Below are 13419 nucleotides of genomic sequence, written 5' to 3' on the forward strand. Positions count from 1 at the left end.
TACCCTCCGCCACACACCGTATGGTGGACTGCGGAGTATGTATGTAGATGTAGATGTACAGTTTTGTGAATAACATCTTCACGATTTACTCTGAAGTCTATATCAGTTAACATTTTTCAAAATTTCTATTACATTCGTTCACCAGTCGATGTTCCTTGTTAGCCCAAACTGGGGACTTTTTAGCTTGAATCACTCTATAGTGGCAATGTCTTTAATTCAAGATTGAATGTCTCTTATTTTCATATATATTCTTTTATACATACATTTCTTCTTTAGTAATTTATTGTAGGGAAGATTATGCGTCTGGTGAAAAAAATATAAATCATATGTCCCATAAACTTGAGCAATATTTAGCTATGGGCAGTACAGGGACAACTTCTTCCGTCACCTCCACCTGTAGCAGCAGATGGGCTGCGCAGACCAAAATACAGCGATCAGTGAAGTGCCTTCAAGCCAAGGTACCACCACCACAACACCCTAGCTGGTCACTGCTGCCGGAGGTAAACCTTAGACAGCCATGCTTTCAAGACCCACTTTGCAGGTTGCTCTATCACGAGTGACACAACACAATCTGGAATTGTTGTCAGCCACCTGGAGCCGAGCATGGCTGTTCAAGTCCAGGATGTTACTTCACCTCCCCCAACGAGAGCTACACTAATCTAAGTGAACGCTTCGTATCCAGCTTTGCACCTTCAGAGCTGCAGTGGCATTTAAGTTGTTATCTTCTGAGCAGTACGACGACACGCATGCCTCCCGGTTGCTGGATTATATCTGAGCACTCACCAAACTGCACATACTCCCCCCGAAGGCCTGCTCCTAAACTGCTTGCTCATGTGCCTTCCTGCCCTAATTCAGGCTGCCCTGGCCTCCCATGCCCATTTATCATTAGGTGACACAACGGTCTTCAAATTCTGAACTCCTTCCTTGCTGCGGCTGCACTCTGGAACGCCGGCTACCACCTTGCAGCTCTGGGGCCTATTGACCCACCTGTCCAAAAGCCACCTGCCACTAATACCCTCTGCCCCAAATGCAGGCCCCCGATCTGTGCCAGATTCTGATGCACCTGAGCTCCGAGATGACAGCACTTAAGGCCAGCGTTGCCCGCCTATACCTCACGCACCTGCCACCAGGGGCTGACTGCCCTGAATCACATGATGCTGACCCAGGAAAATACGGCCACCCCTGTCGGCATGGTTCTGACCGCCCCCTGACAACAACAACCACTGCAAACTAGCCACAGCTTGTTGGTACCACTAGAGGTTTGGTGAGAACATGACCAACTGCAGATCTCTGTGCTCCTGGTTCCCAAACCCCGGAAGCTGCTGGCAGTAGGCATGTTCAGTTGCAGTACTACTTCATAGCACCTCTTCGTACAGGATTTGAATGACAATAGTCCTTGTGTCCACTATGTTGTCGATATGTTCCAGCTTTTCCCCCCGAAACTACTCCTAAATCTGAGCCCCCGCCCCCTCCCCTCTTCATCACCACCACCACCACCACCACCAACTCAGTCATCCCTACTTATGTGGTGCATACTTGCTCGCTCGATGCAGGCTTCCAGTGAAAACCCCAGTGGACCTTCAGGTCGCGGACATTACTGACCCCATTCTGAGCACCGACTTCCTCGATCATTACAACCTACTGGCTGATGTAGTGAAGTGTTCTTTAGTTGACGGCACCTCTGGTAGGACCATCCGCTGCAGCTTCTGCCCCGCAATGTTTTTCACCATGAAACAGCAAACGGTATCAGGCCCATACGCTCAGCTCCTTGCAAATTTCTCCCTCCTCGTCCAGCCACCCAGTGCCCCTGAAACGTTCAGCATGACACTGTGCATTACATCCCCACTACCCCTGGCTCCCCAGTTATCTGCCACGTGCACCCCCTCCTCTGTCACAAGTACAAAATCCCAGCAGGCCATTTGGAAGAATAACATGTGAAGGCAGCTTTAAGTGTGCAGTGAAGTCACACCACCACGCCGTTAGCTGCAGGGTGTTAGCTGGTGGCGTGGTGGAAATTGGAGCTGCAGGTGACTGTCAGAGATGAGAAGAGGGCCAAGGTGAATTGGCACCTGCAATCTGCGGTGATGTCATGTGGCCATCCAAAGTGGGACACCCAGGTCCAAACAAAGGCTGCAGCTACAGTTTCAGCCAAAATGTCAGAGATAGGGGTGGCCTCTGGCCAGTGAGTAAATCTGTCAATAATTGTCAGCAAATGTCAGGAGTACGAAGGGCTGTTCGACGCAAGTGTAGTTCACCTTTCCAAAAATGGCTGGGGTTCAGCTCTTCACTTCACCCCCCATAAAGGACAGTTCTTGGCACCCTTCTAGTGATTATCATAAACTCAATGCCCGCACCATCCCTGACTGGTATCCTGTTCCACTCCTCCGCACCTACAACAATGCCATCTTGGGAGCTACTACCTTCAATAAAATAGATTGCACTAAAATCTACACACAAATCCCAGAGGACATTGAGAGAACAGCCATAATCACACCTTTCAGCCTGTTCGAGAGTGCATTCATGACATTCGGCCTCCCCAATGCCACATAAACACAGCAGCGGTTTTTGGACAACATCCACCGTGATGTTTTGCTGGTCTAGATGATATATTCATCTGCTCCAGGAATCCTACTATACATTGCTAACATTATGTGAAATTTTATCTCGCCTACAGGAAGCAGGAGCGATCCTAAACATAGCAAAATGCATTTTTGGAGCAGGCGAGGTCAAATACCTTGGACACAGTCTCTGCTGTCAGCTCTCACCCCCTCCCTGAGACAGTACAGGCATAACAAACTTTCCACACCATACTACCTTCAAAGACCTCCGGCATTTCATTGGAAAGGTCAACTTTTTCCATCACCATCGTAAGGACGCCGCTGCCACACAAGAGCCCCCTACTACAGCATTCTGTGGAAAACAAATGCAACAAGCTGGTCCCTTGGACTCAGGCCCTGATCAAGAGCTTCAAAAGAAAAACAGCATGGGACCTCGCCAATGCAGCCGTTTCAAGCCCATCCCCACCATCTTGCCCCCCTCGCTATAGAGGCGGAAGTGAGCCAGATGGCTATCAGGGCCTTCCTACAACAATACGTGGAAAATGTCTGGCTATCACTCACCTTCTTTTTATCCAAGCTCTCTGATCCACAACGCTGCTTGGGTGCATACGACTGTGAGCTGCTCGTATTCCATGAAGCCGTCTGCTATTTCCGATCTTTAGTTGAGAGATGCGTCGTTATGATTTTGACAGACCACCGCCTCCTCGCCTCTGGATTTTGCAGGAAAGACATAGACCAGATCTCACCTCAACAGTTTAGGCCACATGAGTACATCTCACAGTTCACTATCGCCACCTGGCATGTTGCTGGCATTGATATTGTGGCAGATTGCCTCAGCCGCTCCTGCGCCATGTGGGTGACTACAGTGCCCTGGCCACTGCTCAAGAGGGTGTCCGGACCTACCCCATGCCATTCAGAATACAGAGACTGGCTTCAACCTCCATACCTGACTCCAAGAAGTGGTGTGACATCCTCATGGATCTTTCACAACCTGTCTGTTGCAACAGTCGCCTCCCCCACATCCTCACTCCTGCCTTCCGAAAACCAGCATTTGACCATGTCTATGGCCTCGCACACCCAGGCACCCTCATGAAACAATGCTTTGTCTGGCTGGGCACCCAACACGACTACAGTAACTGCGCCCAGTCTTGTGTTCCATGCCAACACACCAAGTTCAGACAGTACGTTCACTTCCATGTGGCCTCCTTTTCCACACTACACCTGTTCACCTCGATACTGGTGGCCCACTACCTTCTCCGATGGATATCAATATTTGCTAACAATTATTGACAGATTTACTTGCTGGCCGGAGGCCACTCCTACCCTGACATTTCAGCCGAAACTGTGGCTGCAGCCTTTGTTCGGACCTGGGTGTCCTACTTCGGATAGCCACATGACATCACTGTAGATTGCAGGCACCAATTCACCTTGGCCCTCTTCTCATCTCTGACAGTCACCTGAGGTTCCAATTTCCACCATGCCACCAGTTACCACCCTGCAGTTAATGGCATGGTGGAGTGACTTCACTGCACACTTAAAGCTACCCTCATGTTATTCTTCCAAATGGCCTGCTGCCCTACTACTGGTACTTCTAGGCCTGCGGATCACACACAAAACCGACCTGCGAACTTCTGTCACTGAGATGGTATGTGGATGGGCACTCACCATTTCTGGCGATTTTTTGGAAGTGACCATTCTCCCTCCTGGAAGCACCATCCCAGGTTTCATGCAGCAGCTCCATGGCTTCACAGCCCAGCCGTGAACTCACAGCATGCACACACGTCATGCTTCAGGTGGATGCATACCAGCTGCCACTCCACCCTCAGTATTTGGGCCAACACTTGTTGCGACATGGGGACAAGACATTTTCCACTGATCTGTACACAGCTGTAATAACTGTCTCCTATGTCCTAGAGCCCCCTCCAGCCAACAAGCACAGCACAATCGGGGTGGAGTTGCCCCACCTGCCACCGGCCCCAGTTCTAGCACCACCAACTTGTCCTCCCCAATACGAGGCATGCCAACACCAACCCAAATGCTGTTCTTGATGTTTCACCAGCCGTCGCCGCCCCTGATGCCGTGTCCAACACACCGCCAGCTGACACTGCCTCTGGTCCTCTGCCAACCGACTACATGACTGGGACAGTGATATCGCCATCCCACTACCCTTTCCACAACCTCCAGTCGATGCAGACAGCACCATGTCCCCACACATGCTGGCTATTCCCAACGCTAGTGCCTGCACCACTGGAACAGTGATGCTATTTCACAAGCTCCCAATGCCACGCACAGGGAGCTGCCCATGCCACTCCTCTCACCAGAAACTACAGCACAAGCACAGCAGCGACAACCTGTGGATGTCCTCCAGCCAGCATCCTGTCAGCTCCAAACACTCTCTCTGCAGTTGGCACCAGTCTTTTCCTCTCAAAAGGGAGGACCTGTGTGGCTACTCCTTCCATCGCCTCCACTTGAAGCAGCAGATGACGTGCTGCACAGTCTGAAATCCAACGATCAGCAACATGCCTACCAGCCGAGGTACCATTGCATCTTCCCAGCACTGTCGCTGGTCACTTTTGCTGGATGTAGAGCTTTTGTGGCCATGCTTTCCAGACGCCACGCATGCCAAACCATCGCTTGGCTAGTCTCTTCTTCCATTTCGATGAGGAAACATCTCCTGTCCATGCTCTCGGCAGCTCGCATTGTCATCTGCTGCACTTCGCCGGGGTATGTGCAAACGGCAGAATTCTTACCCCGCATCAGTATCAGTGTTTTGTTTATCAAGAGGAGTGCTACCGTGTTTTCCACACTGCCTTCCCAAGCCGCATCCCCTCAAGGTGCTTCCATTGACTGCGGGTGTACAAAGCCTGATCCTGGCTTTGGAGTACTGCATGCAGCACTGTCAATTCTGCTGCAGCAATTTCCTCTCCAATCTCTCTCTTGAACTGAGCTGTGGTGCTTGGATTAATCTTGGTACACAGCAATCTTCAGATGTTCCCATAAAAGAAGTTACATACTCAAAGATCTGGGGACCAGGGTGACCAAGTGTTGTTAGCATTCCTACGAATTACACCATACTGAAACTTCTTACTGTCTGGTACAACTCTGAGATATAGATAGGTCTTGATCACACAATTCTTTATTAATAAAGAACCGTGCAATCAAGACCTTTCTGTATTTCAAAGTTGTGCCAGATCTGAGTGATCACCTGCCTCTACCATGGATGGGATCTTACAGTCTGGAAGTATGCGAGTTAGCTCCATCTTGTTTAAACCATGTGTTGTGAATGTAAAGATTTGGAAATGTGTTAGTCTTGCAGCCAGAAATGTCTCTAACATGGTGGCATAAACGTTTAGACAGAACAACCTATAACCCTATGACAAGACATTGCACACCATATGGTAACATTGGTACTGTGTAATCGGCACAAAGATGAAGCTGAAGAGGATTTCTTTGAGCCCAGTAACAGAAGTTCTGTTTATTAACATAACCACTGAAGTGAAAATGGTCTTCATCTGACATCCAAAGATTGTGAATGAAGTTTGCATCCTCATCAACTTTAGCCATTAATTGTTCACCAATTTGTAGGCCCAGGATAGTCATTCGGATTCAGTTATTGCACAATCTGGTGTTTGTATACATATTAAAATAAGAATGCTTGACAAGGAGCTGCAATGAGGAGGCAAGTTTTTGCATTAACTGACAAAGACTCATTTGAATGACATCTCGTTTTGTATCACAGTTGTCAGGTACCTTCAGACCATACTGCCCCACCAGACTTCTTCCTCAAAGCTAAAATAGTCTAATCAAAATTCTGAACCCATGTTGTGATTGCATGTACAGACAAAACTTGACTGCTGTGTGGGATCTGATAGCAGCACTGAAACACTCGACACACAGCTGTCAGTCAGTTGTCCTTTCAGTAAGATGCACATACGGTGACAGTATGCCCTGCACCATCCCCATTGCTCTATGGTAACAAAGTACCCAATACTTGCACACGGTTTGAGGCCTTTTTCTGTTACTGTTGCAGGACTCCCAACATCAACTTTCTTGTTTCTTTGTGTCACCCTGTATATCTCCTAAATGGATCAGTAATAAATTATGATCAAGAGTAAAGCTAATTGACTTGCAAATACTAAATAATACTAATTTTAAATGATTTCATTGCTGTCTAGCTGTTAACTAGCACACTTGTTTGTTTTAGCTTACACTGCTTGCGAGTGGAACATGAAGGCATAATTATTTTGCTTTGTCCACAGCTAGTTATGAGACGGATGTTCTCAGGGAAGGATGAGGTTACAGTTGTTTCAACATATCAAAAAGCTCCTCAATTTTACAGTATATTCTTTTATTTATTGAGCATGACACCAAATCTCATTCATTCTTTTCCACTATTTGCACACATAGGAACTCTGATTAAAATTATCTGTGCTTGTGTATACAACAGTCTGTGACAGACATGAACAGCCTTTATTGTCACAGTGGGTAACAATATACCAAATTGTAGTACAACTACAAATAAACCACATATGCCATAGCATCAAACCAAAATAACATTTGATGCACACACCAATTGTTTCCTACAACTGTATTATCACAATTCAGGAACATAATCCATTAATGTGAAATGCTGCATAGACCTGACAACTCTCATGAGAGTTGTTATACCTGTGTAACAAAATAGAAGCTTACAATAACACCTACTATTCCACAGAGAGCAATAAACCAATAGCGAGACAGGAGAGACTGTGACTGGTCACCACCTTCTTGCTGGCGACGATCACGATGTTTTTTCCGCCCTTGAAACTTCTTTTGGAACCTTTCAAGTTCTTCCTGATTTTTACGATCCTCTTCCTTTTGCTTTTGCAGTTCCTCCAATTCACGAGCCTAAAGGACAACACACATCCATCATAACAAGAGCCATGCAGTAAGAACATGTAATGTAACATAGCTTTAGCCAAAAGACATATTAAACATTAAAGTCTATGTCCAAATGGAATTATTAATGTTTCTGTAATGTTCGGTGCCAAGAACATCCCTAGGACCTGACAAAATGAGGGTAAGTGTAACTGGTGTTAGTTTTGACATTTCATGAAAAATAGCTCTGGAACATTTGCTTCTAGTCAGCATCCATGGGTATGCCCTCGTCCAGTACCATTAACAATCTTTAACAAGGTGAAATCAGTTTCCTAAAGCAGTATGATGGATTTATCAAAAATACTCGTCTCTCTCCCGCTCTCTAATTTGAAGGTTCCAAGCACTGTTAAATAAAAAAAATTTCAAATTAATGAATCGGATCACTTGTAACAGAGTCCATAGCATTTTAGTCTCGTAACCATGAGGTTGCTGGTTTGATTCCCACTAGAAGCAGATTTTTTTATGTTTTATTTGTATTCATATATATTATGAAACTGAAATTTTAATCAACAAATATTGACTTGAATCTCAATTTTTAATCAAAGTAAAATTTTCATAAACATCATATTTTAGTTTCCTGTTTCTAACACAAACATAACACTCAAAGGTATTTTACTTAATTACAAATACTTAATTTTTCATATGGTTAATACTTAAAACGGAAAATGTTATTTTGATTAAAAACCATGATTCACAGCAATATTTGTTCATTAACATTCCAATTTGATGACAAATATGAATTCAAATAAAAATTTAAAATGCCTTTAGTGGGAAACAAGACACCTCAAATATGAGTCTAGAATGCTACACATTAAGCTATGAACAATTTGATGTTATGAATTGAAATGTTTTGCATTTAATTATGCTTGCAAAACATAAAAGTTGATTATTACAAGTGTTTTTGAGAACTGTATTGAACTCCTGTAAACTGATGTCTGTGCACTAATCTGCAAGGTGCAAATGCTGCAGTGACAATTTAAAAATTTTAGCCACGATTGAAGTGCTGTAATTCAGTTGTTAACTGTAGAAAAAGTGCAAAACTTGGCAGGATTGTAAACTATTCAACTCTGTTCACATTCTATAACTTTATGTCATTTGGCTCATTAGTCTCGCCTCAGGTGGCACTCAAAGTTGTCAACAAATTTTATGGTGACAAAATTGCCCCTTAGTTGAAGTTCTTTTTATGCAGATGCTTTACAAACCTCTTCTTTTGTGATCTTATTGTCTAGTAGTTTGTCTCTAAAACCTGTATGTTTTATCACTTTTGGCTTCATAGTTTTGACAAATTGGGGTGAAGTTGCCAGAAAACAAATTTGTTGCCAAAGTAAGTGAATTTTGAATCCAAGTACCTCACAAGGAAACATCACAAACTTGACCTTATACTTTAATGACTTAAATCATGAGAAACTGCACGACTTACATACTTTTTCACGCTTAACACAACATGTTTCAAGAATTTATTCTCATTTTCAAGTGATTTCTTTACAATTGCATTTGAGAATGACGATGAATTCTTAAGTGTGTTGTGCTAAGCATGACAAAATATGTAACTGGTGCAGATTTTCATTATTTAAATCACGAATGACACAGTTATAGGCTTTCTGAAAACATCGGTTATGATGAATGAAATTAAATATTTTACAGAGGAAAAAGCACAATTGCCAGAGATCAGCCTCCACAAACGATCACATGCAAAAATTTGGGCTATAATTGTGACAGTACACAGTCATGACCTTCTGTATGTACATCTTTTGAACTTCACTTCCAGTGGTTGTTCGTTTTTCACTTCACCCCACTGCAGCTGCTGAATGCCCAAGCCCAAAGTACTGTACAGCAGAGTGACAACCAGAGCCCTCCTATTCACCTGATGTTGATGGCAAGAGAAGCAGAGGGAGGTTGCTTATGACGAACATATTTTGAAATCTTGTTTGAGAATACATTGTTTTACATGAAAATAATACCTAATATATTAACCTGTTGTACATGTGTCTTCTATGTTACTTATATACATGGGTGCATACATGCCTGAAAATCAAAATGAATAAACCTAAGCAACTGAAGAATTATTACGAAATGCAGGAATGATTTTCAATTTGTGATTTAATCATGAAATGAAATTCACTTTATCAGTGTCAGCTTTTCAATTCAAAGAAAATAACACTACACTATTTTTTCAGTGGTGCACTCACTCATCCATTTAATTAATTTAGAGTGCATTTGTGAATCACAATATAAAAGTGTTCAAAGCAACGAGATCTCTGGCAACTACTACAGGATACAAACCACATGCAATGAACGAAGCACTATCACTTGTTTTTTAGTTGACATTATGAAGCTGCACCTCTCACTCACTCTGCTGTCCAGTACTTCACACTTGGGCTTTAGGCAGCTGCAGTAGGGTGGAGCGAGTGACAAAGAGCCAATGTGCGTGGAGTTTAAAAGCTGTAAATTCCGATGATCGTAACTGTGTGCTTTCAGAATTATGGGCCAAATTTTCAAGCAGGATTAACTGCTGGTACTGATGCCTTACAAGTGTGCTTTTTTCTCCTTACAATATGAGGTCGAGTTGGTGATGCTTCCTTGTCAGAAGGAACACCTGATCTACACTAGCATCATCTAGCACTTGAAAGAGGATCTTTTTCTCTACAAAATATCAAAATTCCACAAATACTTTTTCCTGGAACGTCTACAAATATCTGAGAAAGATTCTCAAGTGAATGAATATTTTGAAGTATCACAAAACTTAAGATTTAAAGTAACTGTCAGTCTCAATATAATAAAAAGTCTGTGTAGCCCAAGTTGCTGTCACTATCAGTTAGGAAAAAACTGGCATCCCTTCCAAGGGGGACTCGCAACATCCAGGCAAGTCCAGTGACAGGTAGGGGACTCCTTCAAGGTCTCTAAGCCTTGTGTGGATTTTAAACAATTTTCCAAGCAGATTTTCCCATGCAACATCCCAAGCTGACAAAGTTTAATCAAGAAACAGCATTAGTGCTGCAATGATAAATTTTTCATAAATTTTTGTTCAGGAAAACTGTAATGCTGACCCACTGTTGTAGTTGGCACTGGCACTGGTAGATTCATCATTATGTGCTTATCAGGGATTCAAACTGGCCAGTGAAATAATCTCAAAGGGCCACAAGGACGCATGGATTGATCTGTATGTCATCTTCGTCAAATGAGGCTTCACAATATTATGGCAAGGATAGTTGCTTCAGCTGCCAGAGACTTTGGTCGTGTGTGTGTGTGTGTGTGTGTGTGTGTGTGTGTGTGTGTGTGTGTGTGGTCTATTTTCGATGAAGGCCTTGTTGACCAAAAGCTCACGTTCCGACATTCTTTTTGTTGTGCCTATCTGTGACTCAGCATCTCCTGAGGCAACATCATCAGTTAGTTTTGATATTTTGGCACCAAGTAACAAGAAGCTCCTTGACAACATTTTCACTTCAATTCAAATGAAATAAGCTAGTTATTTTCTCTTGTTTAAGCAACTCCAGAAACCAAGGAAAACCTTTCTTCTTGAGTAGTTCTGGCTGATTCAATCTGGCCATTCTCAACAAAAACGAACTGAATTTTATTCAAGCTTTTCTCACAGAATGCGTCTAAGTCAAAAGGTGTGAGGGTTTGGGTTTCCTTTGGGCACTTTAGGCTAGACTGCACAGCCGATCATTTTACAATGCCTCCAATTCCATCACGTGCGGATTTTAAATAACTTGTTACAAAAAGTTTCATTTAGCATTTGCACCAAGATCTTTGAGTAGTGGCAGAGACTGGTGAAATTCTTGACATTTTTGTACAGGGCTTCAGACCCATTACTGAAGTGTATGATTTTCTGCAAATTTGTCACTTTTTGTTTCAGTAAATCACATTTTGTCAGAAAGAAGTGAACTGTAACTTATATCATGTTTTAGGCTGTCATTAATTATGCAAAAACTTAGGCACTGTATTAATTCATTTTCAGTTAAAATGGTCAACAATTGTACGTAATTTTTATGTTACACATGATGGGACATCACATACTGGAAAACAGAAGAACCAAAAATAAATATAATCATACATGTGAGCAAACAATAAATGCTTTACATATTTTTTTCAACAGCTTGCATTTGATGAGCACTTCATCAGATTTCTTCACAAAAATGAAGGAGACCAAAAACATCACTACCAATATGCAAACATTTATATTTAATTTTCTGCTGAAATCTGTAGCTCATGTCATTAAAAACTACATTCCCAAGAATTCTCGTTTCTGGGAGAAATTGAAAGCAAAATGATAAAACGTAGAACTTTGGTGTCGATTTGATGACAGAAATATTTTCATCTTTATGTCCTTATTTCTCTGAAATGACCTCAGTCATTTGTATGAGGAATTTTACTGGATATTCGTAGGTTTATAAAAATAAAAACATTTGAGGAAATTTGATATTACATAAAGAAATGCAGTTTCAAATGTTAGTTAATGCAAGTATGGATCAGGTGTCCCTTATGAGATACATAGGTTCAAAAATCATTTACTTTCGCAGAAAATTTGTTTTCAGGCAATTTCACCCCATCTGTAAAAAACTATGAACCCAAAAGTTATGAAACTTGCAGGTTTTATAAACATGTTACTAACCATTAAGGTTACAGAAGGAGAGGTTCCTAAACCAGCTGCTTAAAGAGATCAAGTTACTTCAACTTGGGAGCAATTTATTACCAACTTTGAGCACAAATGAAAACCGTTCAACTATCTTGCCAAGTTATCTTGACTGAATTACAGCACACCATACACGACTGAAATTTTGGAAATGTCGCTGCGACATTTGCACATGCTTCACTTACGAGGCCACAACTCACAAAGGGCTGCCACAACTCAAAAAGAACTAGTATTAAAATTTGGGAACCGGTAATTTGTAACTATTTCTTTGATACTTAGTAAATTTGCACACCAAATTTGAACAATATCTGATTTGGTTGAAGGGGGACCTCTTGACCACTTACAAGGAGACAGCAAGATCGTGGGGTCGGGGATTTGTCCGAAGTTTTGTGTGGTGAAAGAGGACCCCAACACCTCACGTGGTTAAAATACTAGGACGCACTACTCGGAAAATGCTGAGAAAAATCGATCCAAAGTTTTGTAGGTGCCTTATGAGTATAAAATGTTAGTCCACTGCCGAGCCACCATCTGGCCTAGATGGTTAGAGCTTGGACTCTTACGCTAGAGGTCTCGGGTTCGATTCCTCCTGCGGCACTTTTTTTTTGTATTCCACCAATTATTCAGAAAGTTTCCCAAACCTACATTATCTTTAACACATTAGTCACATTATTGAATAAAAATAATTTTCTTTTTTTCCAACAACACAATTCATGGCGGTGGGTTTTCCATTTTTCATTGTAAAGTATATGAGGAGAAACATTGGGTTTTTAATCAGAATAACAAAGTTGATGGGGAAACATTCAATTTTATACATATAATAAGTATAAACAACACCAGCAGTGGTAATTATCGTAAAAACAAACAAAGCAATAATTTTTGCGACATCTTGCGCAACATATAAAAGCGGATTTTTTACAATCACAGGGCATTTGCAATAAATCTGCACAAAAACATGCCCCATTAACATTTACAAAAATGTTTCGAGTTTCTGATAATTTTGAGGCAAACCAGGCATATTGAATCATGTCTTGGAATATTGGTGACGATAATTGATGGTGAATTATAGAATGAATTTTTATACAATCTTCCCAGGAATTAATTTCACGATTCTCCTGTAATGATGCGCTGCAATTTTGCACGCACTTTATGAAATTTTTAACTTACCTTCAAAACTAAACATCACAAGGGTGTACCAAAGAAGTGCATTTTGGAGGTATGACTTTTACAGACCAAGTTGGCATATTTTCGCCATCTTGAAAAATTGCATAATATATCTCTGGATTCATTTGACCTTCCCAAGAGTCAATGAGA

General features: G+C 42.2%; 1 protein-coding gene across 1 annotated transcript in view; it reads right to left on the bottom strand.

The window, feature by feature from the left end:
* Positions 1–6902: 6902 nt before the first annotated feature.
* The window catches only part of LOC126259444 (NF-X1-type zinc finger protein NFXL1), a 111630-nt gene continuing 105113 nt past the window's right edge, over positions 6903–13419 (bottom strand). The window contains exon 13 of the mRNA XM_049956261.1: positions 6903–7445. Coding sequence (XP_049812218.1) covers positions 7221–7445 — 225 coding nt within the window. The 3' untranslated portion in view covers positions 6903–7220. The remainder of the gene's footprint in view (positions 7446–13419) is intronic.

The sequence above is a fragment of the Schistocerca nitens genome, chromosome 5 (genome assembly GCF_023898315.1).
Source record: "Schistocerca nitens isolate TAMUIC-IGC-003100 chromosome 5, iqSchNite1.1, whole genome shotgun sequence".
NCBI lineage: Eukaryota > Metazoa > Arthropoda > Insecta > Orthoptera > Acrididae > Schistocerca > Schistocerca nitens.